The following is a 26,610-nucleotide window of genomic DNA, read 5'->3' on the forward strand; positions in this document are numbered from 1 at the left end:
AACTGAAGCAATGGAGGGTTAAGTGACTTGCTCAAGATCAAAAAAGAACAGAAGATGATTTGAACTGGGCTCCCCTGGATGCCAAACCTTATGCTCTAACCACTAGTCTGGTCTGCATAGTCTGACTAAAAATCTGCATAAAATGATAAGTATAAAACATCCACTTAATTTCATGTGTTGGTCAATCCACTGAATATTTACCCAATGGTATTTATAGAAATTTGGTTGTTGTTTTTTTCATTTTATTGTGAACATAACATTAAATATATTTAGCTTTGATCTGGTAAACATATGTGGTTTACATTGTTGTTACTAAATAAATGGCATGAGCAAAAACAGAAGAACCCACTCCAAAGGTAAAAACCAACAAACAACAAGCACAGTGGAGATAACCTTGTGGTGCTATAAGTCTTTAATGTAAACTTGGAAACAGTATTCAACGTGATCGTGGTTCGGCCATTTCCTTGTTTGTTTTAATTTGATTCAATTCTACATCACCACTTTCTTTTTCACATAACACTGTGCGCCAAAATATGTCTCTTGTTGGGTCAATTGAATAAAGACTATTTCCAATTTTTGAGGCTCATTCTGTGTTTGTGGTTGCCTATCTTGATGATACTCTGGCATTTTTTCTAGACCTAATCATACATAGGAGAGGTTCATTCCCAACTTCACAACACCAATTTGTCACAAAGCTTAGGATGTGTGTATTTGAATAGTCAGGTTTAATGCTTGGGCTATATAATATCAGATCAAAATCTTGAGATGGATCTACACAAGATGACTGCTATAGCTGTCTTAAACCTATAGAGGGGCATAATCAAAGCAAACATCTAAGTCCGATTTGGATGTAGGGCGCTAGTCACCCAAAGTTGACAAGGCACAAATGTCCATTCTTGAAAAATAGGTCTAAAGTATACTTTTTAAAAAAATTGTCCATCTGTACATCCATGCTTTTGATCGTCCAGACTGCCACTACGTCTATCTTTATACCACATTCTCATCCAAATATTTGTCCAAGTCCAAAACGGCCAGGACAAGACCTTTTGGACCTGGCAACAGAGCAGTGGGGCACCTTACAGGGCACTGCTGTGAACTTCACAAAAATAAACATCTCATCAGAACTCCCATATAAGCAATGATGAGCCCCCCCCCCAACACCTCCAAAACCCACCTGTCTACAACCCCAATAGCCCTTATGGCTGCAGGTGGCACTTATATGGTAGTGTTTTGGGGTGGGCTCACATTTTCCATGAGTGGCTTATGGGCCTGGGTCCTCTTCTCTATGGTTCACTAGCCTACCCCTCAGGCTACTTAAGAAACCTCTGTGCAGCTCTACTAGGCTTTCCTATAGTAGGTGCTGATTTTCCGAAGACAGGTTATATACATTTTTATTCAAATTTTTATGGTGGTATGAGGGGGTCAGTAATCACTGGGAGAGTGTGCGGGGGGTCTGTACTTTGTGTCTTTATGTCTGCAGTCACTTTGGATACTCTCTGGGCACTTAGACCTGGTTTTAGATTGCCTAAGTCACAACATATAAGTTCTGTCCAGGCAGACTCATAAAACTTTCAATTATCCTTGCAGTACAACTAAGTCTAGATCGGTCCATGTTCCACCCAAATCCCGCCCTCATCACTCCTCCAAAAATATCCCTGGATACATCTATAAAGCCATTTCAATTGTCGGCACTTGGACAACCTATTTGTTAGTTTGGCCAAGAGCCAACTCGGACAGGATGTTAGACATATTTCTGTTTCAATTATGAGCTCCATAAGTCTTAAAACTTGCCAGCGTTTCCTCGGGTTCACTTAATTACATTTGATATTTTACATTTGAATGTTTAAAGCGCAATGTCTCTTCTCACAATTCTAACCCATAAAGGGCTGAAGAATGCTCAGCAAGATTTTGACAAGTTCAAGGAATTCCTCTATTGGTATCAATCATGTACCAATGCCTATGTCTCTGAAGTAGTGTCAAGATCTGTATTGTCACAAAGGCTAGATCCAGATTCTTGCCTGCACTTGTATGGTTATTTTATTTAAAAAAACGTTCTTCCACTTCACTGACAAAATGTTCTTTGACAGAATAAGCCCAATGCCTCAAGATAAGGGTTTTATGATAACAGCTCCTTAGATCATTAAGCAGACCATGGTGAATGATGTCTTGGAAAGGATCCACCTAGAATCTAATATTCAGGGACTTTCTATAGGGGGTCTGATTGGCCAACTCTTTGTCCCAGATAGTTATTGGCTGGATGTTTTCAGATGGGTATAAGAATCTAAGATAACAACTACTACTACAAAATCAGTTTCCAGGATATTGTGGTGGCCATCTTTACCTAAGGATTGTAGGACTATTGTGTTGGGACTGTTCATTGTGTATTACAACCAACGTTCTCTTTGAAAAGCTTTCTGGTGAATTTCAATCATTTCCAATCCATTCTATATCTAGGGCTCATTTCTGTTAAAAGGAATTTCCCTAAAAAAGCATTACATTAAAATGCTGACATCAGCATCTCTATTCTATATATGTATACAAAACCCCCCAGAGAAAAACACACCTTAACTTGCCAACCACTAAGTCCTGACTGATAAGGCAAAAGATGTTGGATGTAGTCCCTTGACTGACTGGGAGAGAATGTTATACAGTTGAATTTTTATGATAAGATGAGTATTTAAATGACATTTTTTGAGATTTAAATTATGATTTGGGGCCTCTTTTACAAGGCCGCAGTAGCGATGCTGCTGCGATAAATGCACCGAAGCCTATTCGGTGTATTTACCACAGCAGCATCACTACAGTGGCTTTGTAAAAGAGGCCCTTTGTAGTATTTTATTTATTTTAAAAAAATTTCTATACCGTTTACATAATTTATCTACATAATTTTAAAACAAAAACATAATAAAATAAACATACAAACAATCCTCAGAAATCATGACTTCAAAATAATACCATAGCTTGCATAGTAAAGATCATGAATAGTTCATCAACTCTGTCAGAGAGGAAAATTATTGGCTAGCGAAAGGCATCTACAAATAACTGCGTCGTAAGTAATTTTCTGAACATGCCCTTTTCACGGCAAATTCATATTTGACCCACCAGGGAGTTCCATAACTTAACTCCTGCACAACAAAAAGTCATTTTACCAGTCTCAACAAGCCTTGGATTCACAGTCGTCTTCAATAATGCTGGATTCTCGGAGCGCAGAGATCTTTTTGGTGTATAACTAAGGGCTCCTTTTACTAAGCTGCGATAGTGGTTTTAGCGCATGCTACATTGCCGCGCGCACTAGACGCAAATGCCAGCATTGAGCTGGCATTAGTTCTAGCCACGTAGCGTGGGTTTAGCACGCGCTAAAAACGCTATCGCAACTTAGTACAAGGAGCCCTAAGTATATTATTTTTAAACATTTATGGAATGTTTCCATACAAGAATTGATGACAAATCATTACTGCTTTATACTGTACTCTGAAGGCAACTGGTAGCCAATGCAATTTTTGGAGATGTGGCGAAATGTGATCATATTTATTTATTTTTATTGTCTTAATTCATTTTTACAACTTTCAATAAGTGCAACTTAAGATATAATCACTTTACACTTTAACACTTAATATTCCATTAAAAACTAATATACATCAAATATTCCCCCCTTATACCTTGAATTGAATTTCAGACAAGAAACATAACATATCCCTCCCCCTCCTCCTCCCCCCACCACCCTGGATGTGTATAAATAAAGGGGGGAACCCCCCAAAAACAATATTCATTCTGTATAATATTTTGTTAATGGCTCCCAAACATCCTTAAACTTCTTAAAATGCCCCCGCTGTACGGCAATTACTCGTTCCATTTTAAAGATGTGGCACAACGAATTCCACCATAAATTATAGTTCAACCTATCCCAGTTTTTCAAATTTGTCGTAATTTGTTGTATGGCAACCCCTGTATCATACATTAATTATCGGTACTCTGCACACTTTAAAGATAAGTGATGCTTTGCTGTTTCTATGAAAAAACAAGAATTATTGTATGATACAGTAAAGTTTGGTTTATATAAATAGGGAGTAATCTGGTCAGTGACGGAAGTCTTAAACCTTTAACAACTTGGCATTGGATTAAAATATCCTCGAATTACAACATCCGTATCCAAGTAGGTTTCTGAGACCATTTCCCTCCACGATCTCAAATACCCTTTGGTGGGATTTACTGTGTATTTGAGGATTGTCCCTAAAGAATCTCACATACCATCTTCCGTGTTTTCACTGAGTGGTTCAAGTCACTTAATCCCCCATTGCCCCAGGTATGTTAGAGTGTGAGCCCACAGAGAAAGATAGGGAAAAATACTTGGGTACCTGAATGTAAACCATTTAGGCTATAAGTGGTATATAAATACTAAAATAAATAAATATCCTATGAATCTGACTGCTAAACATTCCTGCATTGGAATGATAGCACCTGTGAAGCTCAGGATGTGGAACTAGGCAGGACAATACCTAAATCCTCAAAGTACAAACTAAAGCTGCTGTAAATTTGTTTCTGAGGTCACAGACAGACAGACTGAATATTTCCAAGCCAAATTCATGCATAAATGTTTTCAATAACGGCATATTAAAAAATGATGAAAATCTGCTTAGGTGCTATTTTGCAAACACTGTATGTGCATATCTTATATAGTGGATAATTCAAAGTTAGGGGAACACATAGGTGGGTGGAATCAGGCTGAAGCATGGATGGGACTCACAGAATCCCTATGAAAAAAATCAATACTGAAATTTATTTATTTTTCAACCATAGTTATATTGCAGGACATATAAAATGCTTAGAATATGAGCTCCTTTGACAATACTAATAATGTAAATTGATTTACTTTTTTCCTGTATCATGGCAATGCAATAAAATGTATTATATAATATATATATAAATATTTACCTTCTTTGCTACTTCTGCTAATAGAAGAGTTTTCCCAGTGCATGGGCCTCCATATATGATAAGAGGATTAATGTTTCCTGCTTTGCAGGGTAGAATATATTTGTGGACCAGGTTTAGTGCTTCACATCTGTATTCATAGAAAGAGGAGTATGTTTTACATAAAGATAAATGTTGTAAAACTTCATCATATAAGGAATCCGTTTCAGTGTCAAAATTCTGTTGCACTGTTGCCTGAATGATATCAATCATGTCTTCATAAAATTGTTTCCCAAGTCCTTCCACATAATGATTCTCCACTTCTTGTGAATACCCAAGTTTCATATCACAATGCGTGACAGAAGTGTATACTCTAAGATTAGAAGATGCGACAATGGTTGGTATAAATTCATCCCTGAGTTTAATCAGCTTCTCATGACTTTCTGGGTCTCGGACAAATTTACCATCCACAACAATGCTGTCCGTGTATCTTTTCATGTCCGGAAGTTTAATGTAACGTTCAATGTTAGAGATTTTTCTAATGTAGCAAACACACTTTTTAAGGAAGGCTGGTGTTTGGTTTCCCAGAGCAAAATCAAACTCATCTTCAATTGCTGGAAAAAAAAAAAAAAAAGAGCAGAATAATGCGAAGACGTATTTATTTTCCCCAAAGGAAACAGAAAACATTTAGGGCTACTGGGCTACTGTTAAGATATGCTAATTTAACATTAACTCATATTTTAGTGCAGGTCCCATTTTATCTAATGACACCTAGTTACTATTAAAATAGCATGTCTTAATGGTAGCAAATGTTGTAAATTTCCCTTCTTATTCTGTCTGATTAGCCTTTATCTTTCACTACATTTGGGGCTCCTTTTACAAAGCCGCGCTAGCGGGGTTAACGTGCGTGACTTTTCATCACGCGCTAAACCCCGCGCTGGCCAAAAACTACCTCCTGCTCAAGAGGAGGCGGTAGTGGCTAGCGCGTCTGGCAGTTTAGCGTGCGCTATTACGCGCGTTAAACCGCTAGCACGCCTTTGTAAAAGGAGCCCTTGGTTCTACTTTGTTCCAAGCATGCCACATTTACTATTGAGTCTAACTCCTAAAGGATAATTTTCCCCATGACCTGTAGAGAAAAGCACCACCTGAAGAGGTGCTAAGTGAGGATCTGCTAAGGGGGGGGAAAAAACTCCATCGGAATATCTTACCTGCTGGTATTCAAACTTGGGAAAAGGTAAAATTTGGGCTTCAGTAGGTTATTTCATTGTCCTTCTTTTTTACTTTTTTAGTTCAGAACTCTGCTTTTTTAACAAAGTCAGTTTAGGCAATAGTGTAGCCTCTAGAATCTCTGTTATGGTTTTTATATAAAAAGTGTTTTAGTCTAGATTAGTATTTTAGGATGCATTTCAGAGCATAAGACCAGATCAGATTAGGGCACAGGTAGCAGTTGAGGAAAGTCTTTGTTTAAAGTTTAACATTAGTTTAAAATACAGTTAGAAAAAATTCTGGAAAATTCTGGAAATTTAGGCTCTTAGGCAGGAAGCTAAAATCTAGAACTTCCAGGGTAGCATTTTCAGAAGTGCTCCCTGTTCCACATACTGGAACCAAAAGACAGTCAGAGCTCCGGAGTCTCAATGCGTGGATGAGGAAATGGTGCAGGGAGGAGGGTATTAGATTTGTTAGGAACTGGGCAACATACTGGAGAAGGGGGAGCCTATTCCGCAAAGATGGACTCCACTTTAACCGGGGTGGAACCAGGCTGCTGGCATCAACATTTAAAAAGGAGATAGAACAGCTTTTAAACTATAAAAGTGAGGAAGGCCAACAGTCACTCAAAACAGCATGGTTCGGAACAAGGTATCTTTAAAAGATATCATCATAAAAGGGAAGATAGAACATCCCAATAGTGAGCTTGCAATGCAGGTTACAGTAGACCAGGTTTCCTTAAATAAAGGGTGATTTTAATGATTGCAAATTATCCATGGCAACAGCTGAGCAAATTGTAAATAGATATGACAAACATTGTTTTAAATGTCTGCATGCAAATGCCAGAAGCCTATGAAAAAAGGTGGGAGAGTTAGAATATATTGCACTAAATGAAAAGACAGAAAGCAATCATCTCTGAGACCTGGTAGACATTGTCATACCGAGGTACAAACTATATCACAGTGATAGGATGGGTCGAATTGGTGGAGGCCTAGCGTTACATGTTAAAGAGGTCCTTGAAACGAATGGACTGAAAATTCTACAGTAGCAGAAACACACCTTGGAATCCCTATGGGTAGAAATTCCATATGTAAAGGGGAAAAGGATAGTGATAGGAGTCTGCCTGACCAGGATGAATGGACAGATGCTGAAATGTTATCAGAAATTAGGGAGGCTAACAAATTGGGTAACATAATACTAATGGGCAATTTCAACTACCCTGATATTGACTGGGTAAATGTAACATCTGAGCAGGCTAGGGAGATAAAATTCCTTGTTGAAATCAAGACCTGTTTTATGGAGCAGCTGGTTCAGGAACCAGGCAAAACAATTCTAGACCTAGTTTTTAGTGGAGCACATGAATTGGTGAGGGAGGTAATGGTGCCAAGGCTGCTTATAACAGTGATTATAGCATTATCAGATTTGACATAATCCATAGTAATATAGTAGATGACGGCAGATAAAGACCCGAATGGTCCATCCAGTCTGCCCAACCTGATTCAATTTAAAAAAAAAATTTTATTTTATTTTTATTTTTTTTAATTTTTCTTCAATCCCTGGAATAAGTTGACACAGGAAATCCAATTCAACAGCATTTAACTTTAAAAAAGGAGACTTTGATAACATGAGGAGAATGGTAAAAAAGAAACATAGAAGTGCAGCTGCAAGGTCAAAAATTTATATCAGGCATGGATGTTATTCAAAAATACCATCCTGGAAGCCCCGACTAGATACTGGATGTTCCATGTATTAAAAAAGGAGGAAGGAAGACCAAACGACAGCCGGTTAAGGAGTGAGGTGAAGGAAGCTATTTATTTATTTATTTCATTTTATATCCTATCCTTCCCAAAGAGCTCAGGACGGGTTACAGGTTAACATACATAATATACAGTTAACAGGCCATAATTATAGTACAAATTTTTTTCTGGTACAAGTTTTTATCCCAACTCGACACATGCTAGGGATCTAATAGCAATATCCATAATATACTGTACAGTTTTCAGGTTAAATTTGTCATAGTTACAGTGCAAGATTTTACAATACAAGTTTTTTTTTTTAGTTCAAAATTTTTTTATTGAATTTAGTAGATGAAGTACAATAAATGTTAACAAGGCAAGAAATATGCATGCCGTACCAATGCAAAGATTCACAAAATATTATCTACATAATGTAATACAGCAGGCAGACCTATGCCTATCTATAAGGAGGAAAGTAGCAGCACAACATGCAGTCAAAAGTACATGTAAAATCCAAAAACACAGAGGACAGAGAGACACCGGAGCCATACACCTTATAGGAACACTAGGAGTGAGCCATAAAGCAAGAGCCAGGTTTAGATGATGATATCCATGTTTCAGCACATGAACTGAATGTCGTCAGCCTGTGTTGCAATAGGAGTTAACCGGACTCCATACAATACAAGTTTTTATCCTAAAGCGACACATATCGAAAGTGGAATAAGGATCCAACTAAAAATAACTGTAAACAGCACAAGGAATGGCAAGTCACATGCAAGGCACTAATAAGGAAGCCAAAGAGAGACCTTGAAAAGAAGATTGCGCTGGAAGCAAAAATACACAGTAAAAACCTTTATAGGTATATTAAAAAGCAAGAAGCCAGGAAGAGAATCGGTTGGATCATTAGACGATTGAGGGTTAACAGGGCTTTCAGTGAAGACAAGGCCATAACAGAGAGATTAAATGAATTCTTTGCTTCGTTCTTTATAGAGGAAGATGTGAAGAAGTTACTGGTGCCAGAATTGATATTCGAAATGGGAAGCAAAAGTACATAGTAACATAGTAGATGACAGCAGATAAAGACCCGAATGGTCCATCTAGTCTGCCCAACCTGATTCAATCTAAAAATTTGTGGGGTTTTTTCTTTTTCTCCTTAGCTATTTCTGGGCAAGAATCCAAAGCTCTGCCCGGTACTGTTCTTAGGTTCCAACTACTGAAGTCTCCGTGAAAGCTCACTCCAGTCTATCTATACCCTCCCAGCCATTGAGGCCCTCCCCAGCCCATCCTCCCCTCAATGGCCATATACAGACACAGACCGTGCAAGTCTGCCCAGTACTGGCCTTAGTCCTTCAATATTTACTATTATTTTCTGATTCTAGATCCTCTGTATTCATCCCATGCTTTTTTGAACTCCATCACCGTTTTCCTCTCCACTACCTCTCTCAGGAACGCATTCCAGGCATCCACCACCCTTTCTGTAAAGAAGAATTTCTTTACATTGCTCTTGAGTCTCCCACCCCTCAACCTCAAATTATGTCCTCAGGTTTTACCATTTTCCTTTCTCTGGAAAAGATTTTGTTCTACGTTAATACCTTTCAAGTATTTGAACGTCTGAATCATATCTCCCCTATCCCTACTTTCCTCTAAGGTATACATATTCAGGGCTTCCAGTCTCTCCTCATATGTCTTTTGTGGCAAACCTCCTATCATTTTCCTCTTGACCGCTTCAAGCCTTTTTGTGTCCTTTGCCAGATACGGTCTCCAAAACTGAACACACACCATTTTTTGGAATGTCCTTCTTCCGACTTATGGCTGCAAGCTCTTCCCTTTTAGGAGCGCATTCTTCAACGAGCGGTGCCATGGTCTTATGGTTTCCTGCTCTTGGGAGATCAACGTGATTTGATTGAGGGAGGGCTACCGCTTCCCCAGCAAAGCATGGCTATCTTGGTGGTAAAAAAGCTCCTGTTGCAGCATTGTGTGGGCGACTCAGTGGCCTCCTTTCCGTACTGGCTGGCTCATTTGGCTGAGGTGGGGCGGTATGAGCTTCAACGTGTCCCTAAGTCTGGGACTCTGGCTATCCGTTGCTATCGAGCTCTGTGGCAGCGGGCGTTAATTGTCTGTTCCAGATCGGAGCCAATGGACACGGAATCTTTACCTTGATTTTTCCACTTGGTGGGGCTGTTGCTCTCTCTCTTTTTGTTTTTGCTTTTTCACCGGGTGGCTGCACTTGTGTGTGTGAGGGTGTGAGCATTTGGGTGTTTGGATGTCTGGAGGTATGATTGTGGAGCGATTGTTGTGGTCTGAGGCCGAGTGCTTGGGGTTTGCGTGTGTTTGATTGGGTGGTTTGGTATTTCAAAATGTCAATTGTGATGGGCATCCACCCATTGGGTTCTTGTACTGTGCGACATTTGCTGTCATAGTTTTCCAGTGCTGTTTTTCTGCCTGCTATGTTTTTCTGATTACTTTGATCCTGGTTGTATGTCCCTTTGCAGGTGCTAATAAAGACAATTAAAAAAAAAACTGAACACAATACTCCAAGTGGGGCCTCATCAATGATCTGTACAGGGGCAACCACCCCTTCGTTCTTCTACTGGTTATGCCTCTCTTAATATAACCCAGCATCCTTCTGGCAGCAGCCACCACCTTGTTGCACTGTTTTTTCACCTTTAGATCTTCGGACACTATCACCCCAAAGTCCCTCTCCCCATCCGTGCTTATCAGCCTCTCCCCTCCCAACATATACAGCTCCTTCCAATTATTAATGCATTTCTTTGCATTGAATATAAGTTGCCAGATTTTAGACTATTCCTCTAACTTTTGTAGATCCTTTTTCATGTTTTCCACTCCCTTCTCGGTGTCTACTCTGTTACAAATCTTGGTATCATCCACAAAAAGGCAGATTTTTCCTTCTAACCCTTCAGCAATGTCACTCACAAACATAATGAACAGGATCAGCCCCAGCACCGAACCCTGAGGGACTCCACTACTCACCATTCCTTCCTCCAAGCGACTTCCATTAACCACCATCCTCTGGCATCTATCCGTCAACCAGTTTCTAATCCAGTTCTCCACTTTGGGTCCTAACTTCAGCCCTTCAAGTTTGTTCAAGAGCCTCCTATGAGGAACCGAACATGTTTCTACTTTATTGAGAAAGCTTCACTGGCTTTCAGTCTGCTTCAGGATTCAATTTAAATGTGCATGTATTATCTTTAAGCTTCTCTATGGAATATTTGATCCTGCCATTTGAGGAATACACAGAGATATAAACTTTCACTTCTTTTAAGGGTATTAAATCTATAAGAAAGCTTAGTCAATCTTTTGCCTTCAAGCTGGTAGAGATGTGGAATGGACTTCCTGACTCCATTAGACTGAAAGGCCAGCTACAACAATTTTGTAAAACCCTGAAAACTCTGCTATTTACACAAAACTTAAATGGCTTAACTATAGTATCAAAAAAACTGATGATAATCCAGCTTTTTTTGTCTCTATGCTCTCTTTCTTATGTACTCTAGTCTTAATTACATGTGAACCGAATCGAGCTCCGTTGGGAGATGAGCCAGTATATAAATTAAAGACTAGATTAGATTAGATTATTCAATTCTGATGAATCAGAAAAACTCGAACAACTTTCTGTAACACTGGAAGATGTACTATAATAGATCAATTTGACAAATTGAAGAATAGCAAATCACCTAGACCGGATGGTATACATCCTTGAGTGCTGATAGAATTGAAAAATGAACTTGCAGAGCTATTGTTAGTAATTTGTAATTTTTCTTTAAAATCCAGCATAGAACTGGAAGACTGGAGGGTGGCCAACGTGATGGCAAATTTTAAAAGGGTTCCAGAAATGATCTGGGAAATTATAGACCAGTGAGTCTGATGTTGGTGTCGGGCAAAATGGTAGAGACTATTATAAAGAACAAAATTACAGAATATATACAAAAGCATGCCATAATAATAAGAGAAAGCCAATATGGATTTAATCAAGGGAAATATTGCCTCACCAATCTACTGCATTTCTTTGAAGGAGTGAATGAACATGAGGAAAAAGTGAGTCAATTGATATTGTATATTTGGATTTTCAAAAGGCGTCTGATAAAGTACTTCATGAAAAACCTCTGAGGAAATTAGAAAGTCATGAGATAGGAGATAATGTCCTATTATGGATTAAGAACTGGGTTGAAAGACAGAAAACAGAGAGTAGGTTTAACTGGTCAATATTCTGAATGGAGAATGGTAAACAGTGGGGATCCCCAGGGGTCTATGCTGAGACCGCTGCTTTTTAACATATTTATCAGTGATCTAGAGATGGGAATAACTAGTGAGATAATTAAATTTGCTGGTGACACCAAGTTGTTAAATCGCAAGAGGATTGTGAAAAATTACAAGAGAACCTTGGGAGATTGGGCATCAAAATGGTAGATGATGTTTAATGTAAGTAAGTGCAAAGTGATCCATATAGGAAAGAGGAACCCAAATTAAAGCTATGTGATTCAGGACTCCATGTTAGAAGTCACTGCCTGAGTAATGGATCTAGGTGTCATCGTTGAGGATGCGTTGAAACTCTCAGCTCAATGTGCGGCAGCGGCTACAAAAGGAAATAGAATGTTAGGAATTATCAGGAAAAGAATAGAAAACAAAGATGAAAATGTTATAATGCCCTTATATCGCTTTATGCTATGGCTGCACCTCATATACTATGTGCAATGCTGATTTGCGTATCTCAAAAAAGATATAGCGGAATTAGAAAAGGTACGGAGAAAGGCAATGGAAATGATAAAAGGGATGGAATGACTTCCCTATGAGGAAAGGCTAAAGTGGCTAGGACTCTTCAGCTTGGAGAAGAGAAAGTTCAGCAGTGATATGATAGAGGACTATAAAATACTGAGTGGAGTAGAAAGGGTAAAAGTGAATTGCTTGTTCACTCTTTCCAAAAATACTAGGACTAGGGGGCATGTGATGAAGCTACTAAGGGCTCCTTTTACTGAGCTGCGGTAGCGTTTTTAGTGCGTGTTAACCCCCGTGCTATGCAGAAAATCTAATGCCAGCTCTATGGAGACGTTAGCATTTAGCACGTGCGGCATTGTGCTAAAACCGCTAGCGCAGCTTAGTAAAAGGAGCCCTAAGTAGTGGATTTAAAACCGGAGAAAATATTTCTTCACACAACATGTAATTAAACTCTGGAATTTGTTGCCAGAGAATGAGATGAAATCAGTTAGCTTAGTAGGGTTTAAAAAAGGTTTAGATAATTTCCTAAAAGAGAAGTCCATAGACCATTATTGAGAAGGCTTGGGGGAAATCCACCACTTACCGTATTTTCACGTAGATAACGCGCACCCGTGTAAAACGTGCACACGGGTATAGCGCGCGAAAAACACAAATTTATGTACAGAAATTTTTATATACCGCACACACCCGTATACCGCGCATGCTGCCCGACTCTCCCGTCGCCGCCCGACTCTCCTTTCGCCCGCCCCGACTCTCCTCTGGCCACCCCAACTCTCCTTTCGCCCGCCCCGACTCTCCTCTCCCCCTTGAAGTCCTGTCCCCACCCTGAAAGCCTGATGCCCCCCCCCGACATCCGATTCACCCCCCCGCAGGACCGCTCGCACCCCCACCCCGAAGGACCGCTCGCAAGCACCCGCACCCCACCCTGAAGGACTGCTCGCACCCCCACAGGCTCCCGACCCCCCCCCATCATGTAGAAGCTCCTACCGGTGTCCTGCTGCTTCCTCTTGGCGGTCCCGCCCTTTCTCTGACGTCAAGCCCTCTTGCCTCGCCGACTCCCTGACTCCCCAACACGATCGGGGCAAGAGGGAGCTCAAGCTCTCTTGCCCCAGCCAACCGCAGCACCCCCGACACGATCGAGGCAAGAGGGAGCTCAAGCCCTCTTGTCCCCCCGACTCCCCAACTCCCCGACAATATCGGGCCAGGAGGGAGCCCAAGCCCTCCTGGCCCTGGCGACACCCCCCCGCTAGTTGTTCGGGCCAGGAGGGAGCCCAAACCCTCCTGGCCACGGCGACCCCCTACCCCCACCCCGCACTACATTACGGGCAGGAGGGATCCCAGGCCCTCCTGCCCTCGATGCAAACCCCCCTCCCCCCAATGACCGCCCCCCCCAAGAACCTCCGACCGCCCTCCCAGCCGACCCGCGACCCCCCTAGCCGACCCCCACGACACCCCCACCCCCCTTCCCCGTACCTTTGTGTAGTTGGCCGGACAGACGGGAGCCAAACCCGCCTGTCTGGCAGGGAACCAACGACGGAATGAGGCCGGATTGGCCCATCCGTCCCAAAGCTCTGCCTACTGGTGGGGCCTAAGGCGCCTGGGCCAATCAGAATAGGCCCGGGAGCCTTAGGTCCCTCCTGGGGGTGGGGCCTGAGGCACATGGGCCCAACCCGACCATGTGCCCAAGGCCCCGCCCCCAGGAGGGACCTAAGGCTCCCGGGCCTATTCTGATTGGCCCAGGCGCCTTAGGCCCCACCAGTAGGCGGAACTTTGGGATGGATGGACCAATCCGGCCTCATTCCGTCGTTGGCTGCCTGCCGGACAGGTGGGTTTGGCTCCCATCTGTCCGGCCAACTACACAAAGGTACGGGGAAGGGGGGTGGGGGTGTCATGGGGGTCGGCCAGGGGGGTCGCGGGTCGGCTGGGGGGGCGGTCGGAGGTTCTTGGGGGGGGTGGTCCTTGGGTGGATGGGGGTTTGCGTCGAGGGCAGGAGGACTTGGGCTCCCTCCTGGCCCGAACAACTAGCGGGGGGGTCGCCAGAGCCAGGAGGGCTTGGGCTCCCTCCTGGCCCGATATTGTTGGGGAGTTGGGGAGTCGGCGGGGCAAGAGGGCTTGGGCTCCCTTTTGCCCCAATCGTGTCGGGGAGTCGGGGGGGGGCAAGAGGGCTTGAGCTCCCTCTTTTCCTGATCGTGTCGGGGGTGCCACGGTTGGCTGGGGCAAGAGAGCTTGAGCTCCCTCTTGCCCCGATCGTGTCAGGGAGTCGGGGAGTCGGCGGGGCAAGAGGGCTTGACGTCAGAGAAAGGGCGGGACCGCCAAGAGGAAGCAGCAGGACACCGGTAGGAGCTTCTACATGATGGGGGGGGTCGGGAGCCTGTGGGGGTGCGAGCGGTCCTTCAGGCTGGGGGTGCGGGTGTGGGTGCGTGCGAGCGGTCCTTCGGGGTGGGGGTGCGGGTGCTTGCGAGCGGTCCTTCGGGATGGGGGTGCGAGCAGTCCTGAATCGGACGTCGGGGGGGAACTATGTAAAAAAAATTTTGTACAACGCGCTCACGCGTAAAACGCGCAAGGGTATGCGCGGTTTGTAAAAACCACATATAACGCGCGCGTTATATGCGAGAAAATACGGTATTCCTAGGATGAGCAGCATAAAATCTGTTTTACTACTTGGGATCTAGCTAGGTACTTGGGGCCTGAGTTGGCCACTATTGGAGACAGGATACTGGGCTTGATGAACCTTCGGTCTGTCCCAGTATGGCAATTCTTATATTCTTATGATCTATCTGAGAAAGGAGTCTTTTGGGCTTAAAGACTGTGAACTAAACTTTGCTCATATTCTTACCATTTTTACCTAGTTGTCTTCCTTGTGGAAGAATTTATTGATAACCAAAGGGTTAGCTAATAGAGGAAGCCTGAAAATGGTAATCATTGCTTTTTCTTTTTCTCAGATGCTAAGAGCATTATTTTTTTTTTATCATGCTCCCTATTTTATTGTTCTTCTCATAATACTTCATTTTCATTTCTTCCCCTACCCTACAGCATCTTTAGATATTCTGAAGATCAGTGTTCTAAAGGTATTTAAGTTTTCATTTTGAAAGAATATGTCAGGTATCTCTTTTATTCCAAACACAGCACCACATTTCAGAAAAATGGTTCAATTTTGGTGACCTGAACCAGAGGCGGGGTTTGGACCTCAAATGCTTAACTCTCTCTGGTTTCCAATTTAATTCAAGCAATGTGGTTTTGTTAATCAAATTATCATAGGGAGATTTCAAGTTGCATTTTCTTGAGACTTAATGGTATGAAAATTTTTGTTTCTTTCTAGTTTTCCTTTTGGTTTTGTCCTAATGTAATTTTTGCTAGATTTTCCCATTTTTTAGAATTTACCCCCTACCCCCTTTACAAAACTGTACTAGTGTTTTTAGCACTGGCTGCGGCGATAATAGCTCCGGTACTCATAGAATTCTATGAATCCTATGAGCATCGGAGCTATTACCGCCGCGGCCAGTTAGCACGGTTTTGTATTGTATTCAAACTTAACTTGTACCAGGGTGATGCTTTCTTGGGATTCTGTTGAAGGTCAGCACAGCAGCTTACGGGTTTACTTAGATTCATAATGGTGAAACCACCTAAAGAAAGGTATTTTCAAAACCTTCAAACACTGAACTTGGCATTTGAACTAAACCCCCAGTAGAAAAAATAGGTGATGTAAACATAAGCCCTGAAAGAATAAAAGCCCAAAATAATTCAGTGAAAACCACACAGGAGACAGCAAGCAAAGGTAGAAGAGAAACAGCCACCAACATAGTTAGTAGACAAATAAGAGAAAAAAAAAGGAAAGTTTTGTTAAAACAATTGCACATATAAAGACCAAGAACAGAGGGGAAAACTCCAGAATCAACACCAACAGAAAATAAAGCAGCGGAGATGATGGGGATCAAGTCTTTATTAGTAATATGGCTTCATAATGTCTTATATGTAAAAGGCCACCATGACAGGTTTAGATATATTAGTGATCACAAAGGGATCTATTTTCCATATCAAATAGTGGATGATAATCTGCTGTTGTACAGGGTGGAACTCAAAAGTGATGAGGAATGAATGGGTTGTGGACCAAGATAATGTTTTGAAATTAGGACCATATTATAACACTATTATAACAATTAATCACAGATATAGACTATAGGGAACCCACTTCTGGGCATGAGCCAACTCAGAGACAATTACAGCATCTAAAAAAAACATAGCAACATAGTAAATGACGGCAGATAAAGAGCCAAATGGCCCATCCAGTCTGTTCAACCCTTCATGCTCCATAAAATTCAATCATTTAATTAAAATTGTCCTTTTTCTTAGATATTTCTGGGCCAGAGACCCAGAGCCGTGCCCAGTAGTGTGCTTAGGTTCTATCTACTGGAGTTTCCATCAAAGCTCACCCCAGCCCATCTTAACCATTTCAGCCATAAAAGACCTCCCCAGCCCGTCCTCAAATGAATGTCCACATATGGGACACATACCATACTAGACTGCCCAGAACCAACCCTAGTTCCTTCAATATATACTCATTATTTTCTGATTAGAGATCCTCTGTGTTCATCCCATGCTCATTTGAACTCTGTCACAGTTTTTTTCTCTACCATCTCCCTCAGGAGCGCATTGGACGGATCAACCACCCTCTCCGTAAAGAAGAATTTCCTAACATTACTTTTGAATCTACCACCCTTCAACCTCAAATTATGCCCTCTGGTTTTACCATTTTTCTTTCTCCGGAATAGATTTTGTTCTACGTTAATACCTTTCAAATATTTTAACATCTGAATCATATCTCCCCTATCCCTCCTTTCCTCTAGGATATACATATTCAGGGCTTCCAGGCTCTCCTCATGTTTTCTGGCGCAAACCTCCTACCATTTTTGTTGCTTTCCTCTGGATCGCTTCAAGACCTTTTATATCCTTCGCCAGATACGGTCTCCAAAATTGAATACAATACTCCAAGTGGGGCCTCACCATCGACCTGTACAGGGGCATCAACACCTTCTTTCATCTACTGGTCACGCCTTTCTCTATACAGCCTTGCATCTTTCTGGTCTTGTCACAGTTTTTTCGCCTTTAGATCTTCTGACACTAACACCCCAAGGTCCCTCTCCCCATCCGTGCATATCAGCTTTTCACCTCCCAGCACATATGGCTCCTTCCAATTTCTAAACCCCAATGCATTACTCTGCACTTCTTTGCGTTGAATTTAAGTTGCCAGATATTAGACCATTCCTCTAACTTTTGTAGATCCTTTTTCTTATCTGCTATAGGGCATTAATCTAAATAAGAACACTTTTACAACACTCACCCAATTTTTTTTACAGTGAACCAACCAAAATGAATTGGTATCTCATAACAATTTTCTGCCTACTGATCAGTACTAGACTAATCAAAGCCTACTTCACCCATCCCAACAGTAGATCAGATAAACATCAAGGAGTCACCCTATGATAAACTGCACCACCACATGCAACGGATAATCCCAACCCTAGTGGGATTACAGACACCAAAAATCATGCCACAATCACATTATTAAACCAAACCCAGACAACCTGATAAGAATTCCAACCACTTACACTAATGAAGTCATATTTACCTCAACCCCATGAGGATATGTTAATGCAAGATCTGTGGTCAACAAAACTGAATTTATAAAAGATCTGCTCAATGAATTACAACATGGCTTTATGTTCATAATCAAACATGGATACCAATGCAAGATGACCCCAGATTACAACTACTCTGCCCATTAGACTACAAAATCACCTACTTATAGAGAACTGATCGCAGGGGCGATGGTCTGGCGATACTGCACAAATAATCTTTTCACATCAAAATCATTGAATCTATAACACTTACCTCACTAGAACTACTAATAATAGAAATAAACAGCGACTCTTCTCAACACCCCATTTGCTGCCTACTATTCCACATCCCTCCTGGAAAGTGGCTAGAAGTCGAACCACAGTTCTCAGACATCATCTCAAGAACAACGGTACAATATGAGTCCTCTTTCATCATAGGAGACCTTAACCTTTTCCTATCGTAATAAATTTTACATTACGCTGGTTCCAATTGTAATTATTTTAGCAAAGTTTTGTATTATTCACCGTTATCATTTACGGCTATTGTAAACATAATGTAAATAAGCCATAAGTCTGTAAATTCAAATATTTTGTGTTCCTGGCTCTTTATTAGTCCATACAGACTGTTTATCCACTGTCTATGTCATTTTTGGAATGTCCCGTCATCCGGGACACACGATAGGAAAAGGTTAAGCTCTACCTAGACTCAACCTCAAAATCTCAAACCCTGAAATTCCTCAAACTATTAAATGAGCTAGACCTCAAATCCCTGTTTCAACAACCCACACACGAAAAGGGCTGTTAGATCTACTCACCTCTCCACTTCAAGAAAAGCACAAGCTATCTACAATTTGACTCCCTATCCAAAGTACCTTGGCCAGACCACCTACTCCTAAAATTCACCATATTCTGGAAAGAGATATCAATAACCAAACTGATCCCCCAGTAGCCTCTTATTATAGAAACAAAGTAGCCCCTGAATTAAACTGGAATTAAATAGATAACTCATTACACTGGCCAACACTCATTTTGGTGCCTCACACATTAGATCTGTTTCTGGATATATCTGACCTGTTGATTCCAAAAATGGTACCAGCTTTCTCCTATCAGCTCTAGTTTTTGAGATACAGAACATGTGCCATATACCACTCTTCACTGCTCGCCCATTAAAAAAAAAAAGGATATTTTAATGTAGTGTTTAAATTAATATCTTTTAAGCATAAAGGAAACATATTAAAATTAAAAGAAAAGTGTACAACATGAAAATCTACTTATTTCATATCAAAAGCACAAATTTATGATACAAACTTTCTAGTCATTCGACACATAAGAATCTCCTTTTGTAAGACTTCCGAGAATGGGATCTGCCAGGACAATCTCACATAAAAGATTCCAATAATAGTCTGCCATCAAGTGTACATCCCATCTTCCTTGGTATCTAGCTGTCATTGTTTTTATGTCTTGGTGAAATCTTTCACCTTGCTCTTTGCTTAAGTCACCAAGGGTCTCTGGAAAGTGATCTAAGTAACTGTGCAAATTACGGACTTTAACACTCTTGTTACAGCCAAGCCTGTTGAAATGAAAGAGCATATCCTCTATTAGTTGTCTCTATGTGTGTAGTTGTCTGCCTTCTTGCCAATAAAGTTTTTCACAATAAGAACAAATGAAGACCAAGTACATTTCATTCACTGATGCTATGAAATGTGGGTCATTTATAAGTTGTCTGATCTGTGGACCATCAAAAATTCCTACCTTCAGTTTTTCTATGGTAAGTCCAGGTAACATATGCATCATATATTCAATGCATAAACAGTCTTTATTCAAAGCCTTTACAAATTGTTTCATCAGGCCTAGCTTTATATGTAGTGGTGGCAGTATGATTTTATCTTATGCTACCAAAGGTTCATTGATTTTATCTTTTGCTATCAAAGGTTCATTGATTTTGTCCTCCAACCACCATATATTCCCTTGGAGGCCAATCTTTTTTTGCCCAATGTTCATGTTTGGCTCTACTATCCCAAAGTCATAAAAAGCAACCATATCTAAAAAAAAACAACAACAAAAACTAGAGCTGATGCGGTCTATCCAATGCAATTTTCTGAATCAGCGCCCGAAATAACCCCAGGAACAGGTAGAAAAAAAAACAAAGCTCCAAGAAAAAGATTTTTTTGTTGGCCTGTGTTATTATCCCTCCCCCATGACTTCCAGGACCATTCAAAAACAGTGAACAAATCCTAAACAAACTAGCCCCACTCAAATGAAACAAAAGAATCCAAAGATCATTTGAGAAGTTGTTTGATTCGGTACTTCTGTCCCTACAAAAGAGCTTGCTAACAAGCCAAGCGCCACTAGCATAAACACCCGTCCCTGGAAAACAAGACTAAGTGGTGCCAAAAAATACTAGAATATAAATCACTACTGACACAAAAGAAGACAAAGTACTACTCTAAACAGATCAGCACAGAAGATAATCTTAAAATCAACAAACTGTTCTCAATATTAGATGACATAACCAATACGAACAAGATCACAGATGGTGACAGCCCCTCTACTCCAACTGCCCCAAAACTAGTCAACTATTTTAAAATAAATATCCAATCCACATGAGACTAGCTAACCTCCACCAATCCAGTTAGGCCCACTGCAACAAAACCACCTATGGAAATATCAGCAGACAGATCTTGGAATGATTTTGAAGAGATTACATTCAGGAGGAAGGAGTGGCCTAGTGGTTAGAGCTACAGCCTCAGCACCCTGAGGTTGTGGGTTCAAGCCCCATGCTGCTCCATCAATCAATCCTCCATTGCCCCAGGTACGCTAGATAGATTGTGAGCCCACTGGGACAAATAGGAACAAATGACTGAGTACCTGAATGTAAAGCGCTTAGACAATTAATAGGCGGTATATAAATAAATAAAGACACAAAACAACTTCTCCTAAAGTACTCCAATGCATCACCAGCCTTGACACCAACTCGCTTTACTTGATCAAAGCAGCCACCCCAATAACCATAGAAAAAATAACCCAAATGGCTCAACTATCACCTGAAAACTGGTCTTTTCCTCAAATCAGGAGGAGGAATTATTTTAACACCAATTCTTAAGAGCCCAAAACAGTCCCTCTGATGTGACCGATTATCGGCCAGTATCTTCCATCAACCTACTCATCATAATGATGGAGGGATAAGTTACACAACAACTCAAATATTATTTACAATGCTTCAATATCCTCTACCCTTCACAATCAGGATTCAGGAAAAATCACAGCACCGAGACCTGTCACAATGTTAGTAACTTATGGAAAAGAACTACTAAGCAAGGGTCACAGCACAATCGTAATCCAATTTGACCTAAGCAGCGCATTTGATCTAGTAGACTTCGATCAAATGTTCGAGATCTTCAGTGATTTTGGATTCAACGGCCCAGACCTTTTCTGGTTCTAAGGCTTCCTAACCACTCAGCACAATGATGAATGTAAGGATGGTGAAGTATCTGATAGCTGGCACACTACCAGCAGGGTCTCCCAAGGATCCTCACTCTCACCATCAGTGTTCAACCTCCTAATGCAATCCTAGGAGCCGACCTAGATCTTGCATGAATAAAGCATTTCACTTAGGCGGACAACATAATGATCATACTACCTGTAATGGCTGCATTAGTCAATACCCTCACCATGGTCAAGAAATGTGTCCACACCATAGAAAACTGGACCTCAACCCACCACCTCAAACTAAATAAGAACAAAACCAAATTCCTTAGGTTAGGACCCTCGATTGACCCACACTACACACCGAGAATTACAATAGGCAATGCAGACTTTCCATTAGAACTTCAATCTTGATTCTTGGGAGTAGAAATTGATGACCACATATCCATGAAAAGCAATGTACAAGAAATAATAAACAATCTTTCCTTGTGATGAGAAAGCTAACTAAGAACTATCAGAAAATACTTCAAAATGGAGGCCTTCTGAATCTTAGTACAATCCCTAATCTTATCTCGACTAGCCTACTGTAATGTAACACTAGTTCTATGCTCTAAAACATTACTTTTGCATCTTAAACTAGTTCAAAATGCAGCGGTAAGACTCATATACGGATTATAGAAATCGGAACACCTACAGCCCTACTATATGAAAATACATTGGCTGCCCATAACGCAAGGATAAAGTTTGTTTTATGTTTTCTTTCTGCCTGTTATGTCAGCATTACTACCTCATGTATAAGTTTTGGAGTTATTATGCTTATTTTTACGTTCATTTTTTATTTTCATTTATTTCTGCTCAAGTTTTGTTTAATGTATTAACTTGTCTCTGTTAAGTTTTTTTTCTGACGTGGCTTGTTTCCATTAAACCCTGGTGAAGAGTTTTTTTTTAACTTTAATTTGCTGTCACCAGTCCATTTAAACTATGATGTCATTACATCTATTTAACTAGCTGTTGTGCATCTTTCTGGCACTCCACCCCCAGATGAGAATGAAGTATGATTTTGAGTAGCAGCGTTCAGGAAATTCACTTAAATTTTGGTAGCTTTTTAAAAGATTTTGTGCAGTTCCTGAGGAAGGGGTGTCTGTCCCTGAAACCAAGCCTGGTCAGACCTGATAGAAACAAGGGAGTTTTAGAAGAAGACAATTACTCCCAGCGATTTAGCTTTAGTCCTTGATGAACTTTGGATGCTATATGGGATAAAAGCTAAATATTGTTTACTTTATGACTGTTTTTGCTTCGTGACTAGCTTTATTCTTTGCGGCTGCTATGGGGTAGGAGTGCTACATTAACATATGTTTATCAGATTTTTAAAATCACATTTATTTAGTTTATTCACTGTTGACACACAGGGTGTATTCCCATGATAGTGTGTGGCAAAATTGTGAGCTTTGCTCACTTTGGGATGGTTAAGCATAGCAGCTGTGGTTCTTTTGAACACTCGGCTTTTTAGTGCTTACAACCTCACACTGAAGATACACTTCACTTGTTAAAACTGATGGGACAAAAATCTAACTAAGGACCTTAGGCCTATATTTTAGGACACATTTAAAGAGAATGGTGCTATCTTGCCCTCTGTAATCCCTCCTATCTGTCACATCCTCAACCTATTGGTCTCCACTGCAACTGTCCCTGATGCCTTCGAACATGCTGTTGTCACACCCCTCTTCAAGAAACCCTCCCTGGACCCCATGTGTCCCTCCAACTATTGCCCCATCTCCCTCCTCCCCTTCTTATCCAAATTACTTAAACGTGGTGTTCACCACTTTTGCCTGGACTTCCTCTCATCCCATGATATTCTGGATCTGCTTCAGTCAGGCTTTCTCCCACTGCATTCCAAGGAATTTGCCCTTACTAAAGTTTCCAATGACCTGTTTTTGGCCAGATCCAAATGCCTCTACTCTATCCTCATCCTTCTATACTTTGATACTGTTGATCATCGCCTACTCCTTGATATGTTGTCCTTGCTGGGATTCCAGGGTTCTATCCTCTCCTGGTTTTCTTCCTATCTCTCCCATCATACTTTCAGTGTATGCAATGGTGGTTCCTCCTCCACAGCATTCCCACTATCGATTGGTGTACCTCAAGGCTCTATCTTGGGACCATTCCTTTTCTCAATCCGTACTTGCTAACTTGGAGCGCTGATCTCCTCCCATGACTCCAAGATCTACCTCTCTGTGCCAAATAGCTCTTCTGAAACCCAGACCAGAGTCTCAGCCTGCCTGTCCAACATAGCTGCCTGGATGACTCACCGCCACCTAAAATTGAATATGGCTAAAATAGAGTTGCTCATCTTCCAGCCTAAACCCACCTCTCCACTTCCCTTGTTCTCTGTATCTGTGGACAACACTCTCATCCTTCCTGTTTTGTCTGCTCGTAATCTCAGGGTTATCTTTGACTCCTCTCTCTCCTTCATCGCACAGATATAACATGTCGTTAAAATCTGCCGCTTCTTCCTCTATATTATTACCAAAATCTGGCCCGTCCTCTCTGAGCACATTATCAAAATACTTATCCACGCTCCGTCTCTGGCAGTGTTCGAGGCCCAGTTAAAAGCCCACCTCTTTGGGAGTGCTTTCGATTCCTAACTACTCTCACTTTGGGTTCTGCATCCCTAACCCTATATGTCATGTCTATCTGTCCAAGTTAGATTGTAAGCTCTTCTAAGCAGTGATCGTCTATAAATGTCAAAATGTATAGCACTGGGTACACCTTTCAGTGCTATATAAGTGATAAGTAGTAGTAGCAAGTTTAGGAATCCATTGGAATTTCGGGAAACGTCTTGAATTGGTTTCATGGTTTCCTGAGTAAAAGACCGTATCAGGTGTTTAAGGACAACATTTTCTCATTTCATTGGAAAAACTCTTATGGGGTACCGCAGGATTCCCCTCTTTCCCCTACTTTATTTAACATTTATCTTGTTTCGCTGGGAAACGTGTTGCAAAGCTTAAAGCTTAAGTTTTACATCTATGCAGACGATATTACCATAGTCATCCCACTTACTACTCTGTCACCTGAATTTATAAGTCTCCTTGCAACCACTATAAATCAGATTGAGTTTTGAATGACGGCTTTTAAATTGAAATTAAATAAGGAAAAAAACTAAATTCTTTCTGGCAACACCTAACGACAAGCTCAAAGAAACAATGATACTTATGAATGGGTTGGATTATAACATAGAACAATCCATAAAAATATTGAGGGTAACGTTGGATAAACACCGATTTATTAAGAAATGTTTTTCGGTGCTCTGGAAGCTTTGTACCATTAAGAAGTATTTTGATGAATTCATTTTTGGTTTAAAAAAATGGAAGCATATCACTCCATTCTATCTAAAACTGCACTGGTTGCCGGTGGAGTCTAGAATGCTGTTCAAGTTTTCATGCATCTATTACTAAGTAGCTTTTGGTCTGTCACCAGGTTATTTACTTTCTCATTTTTCTTGGAATCATTCTAATAAAAACACACGGAGAGTGCAGCTATTTACATACCCTTCCATAAAATCTTGTCATTATAAGAAGTTCCTCAAGAGAATCTTTTCTTTTCAGGCTGCCAAACTGAATACATGGCTCGGAAAAATGATGTTAGAACCTTCTTCTTATTTAGATTTTAGGAAATTGCTAAAGACTCAATTATTCAATAGGTTGGTATCTTAATGTGTGCTTTTAATTTTTAACTATATTTTCATTTTATCCCTTTGCATTTTTATCTACATGGTCTGCACTTTATATTTTGATGCATTCTATTGAAATGCATGTATTGCCTTCCTTGTTGTATTCTATTAGGATGCTTTTTATTGGAATGCATGTATTGTTCTCCTTGTTGTGAGCCGCTTAGAACCTCCCTGGTATGGCGGCATATAAATAAATAATTATTATTAGTATATCACACCAACATAAATACATTTTCCATTCCCTCTTTCCATATTAACCCACAGTGCTTCTTCTTTACTCCCTATGTCTTGCAATTCTGTCACTTTAATATTACTCTTAACATTTAACGCCAGCACTCCTCCACCCTTTTTACATATACCCCCTGAATAGATTATAGTCAGGTATAACTACTTCCCAATCATTCATGGTTCTCCACGAACCACGTCTCCTTGACCACCACTAAATCCAATCCGGCTTCTACTATTAGAGCCTCTAGATCTAGACTTTTATGGGCATTGGCATACAAAGTAGAGAATGACACGGTGGTTGTTACCCACGACTAGCTGTGGGTAACCTGCCAAAACAGTGACCAAAAAAAAAGGTCACTGCGAGTTCGGGGATAAGGCCATTCACCGCCCCGTGGAGCGGTGAATGGTAGCACGGGGCGGTGAACAAGTAGTGAACGCGCGGTGAATGAGCATTCGATCCGGCAGCCCACTCTCTCCCGCCGGCCGTCCATGCATCTCCCTCCCTCCTTTTCCCTTACCTTTTCTTCTTGAAATTGGCGATTTCTATAAGGCTACGAGCCGTATTACAGCCGGAGCCTTGAAGTCGTGTCGCGTTGCCTGCTGGAAAAAGTCTCCGCTGATGCAACTTCCTGTTTCCGGTTGCATCAGAGGAGACTTTTCTAGCAAGCAACCCGACGCGACTTCAAAAAAAAAAAAAAAATTAATAAAAAAAAAAATTAAAGAAGACAATCAAACGCTTGAGAATCGTACAGAATGCTACCGTTCGCCTCATCTACGGTCTTAAAAAATCAGATCATGTAAGCCCGTATTACAGAAAAATGCACTGGCTGCCGATGGAGGCAAGGATCATCTTCAAGTTTGCTTTCCTCTGCTTCAAAACCTTAACAGGCTCATCCCCAATCTACCTGTCGCACCATTTTGAATTTTCAGGCCCCATCCACACACGTAATGCCTACCTGTTTGCCTTCCTGTCCTTAAAGGGTTGTATCTACAAGAGATTCCTTGATAGATCTCTGTCATTCCAAGCAGG

The 26,610-nt window shown here is 41.0% G+C and overlaps 1 protein-coding gene across 1 annotated transcript in view; it reads right to left on the minus strand.

Annotated features, from left to right (window-relative positions):
- The window catches only part of NWD2 (NACHT and WD repeat domain containing 2), a 315,451-nt gene that overhangs the window by 8,078 nt on the left and 280,763 nt on the right, over positions 1-26,610 (minus strand). The window contains exon 6 of the mRNA XM_033947664.1: positions 4,933-5,522. Within this exon, the coding sequence (XP_033803555.1) occupies positions 4,933-5,522 (590 nt within the window). The remainder of the gene's footprint in view (positions 1-4,932; positions 5,523-26,610) is intronic.

This window comes from Geotrypetes seraphini, chromosome 1 (genome assembly GCF_902459505.1).
Source record: "Geotrypetes seraphini chromosome 1, aGeoSer1.1, whole genome shotgun sequence".
NCBI lineage: Eukaryota > Metazoa > Chordata > Amphibia > Gymnophiona > Dermophiidae > Geotrypetes > Geotrypetes seraphini.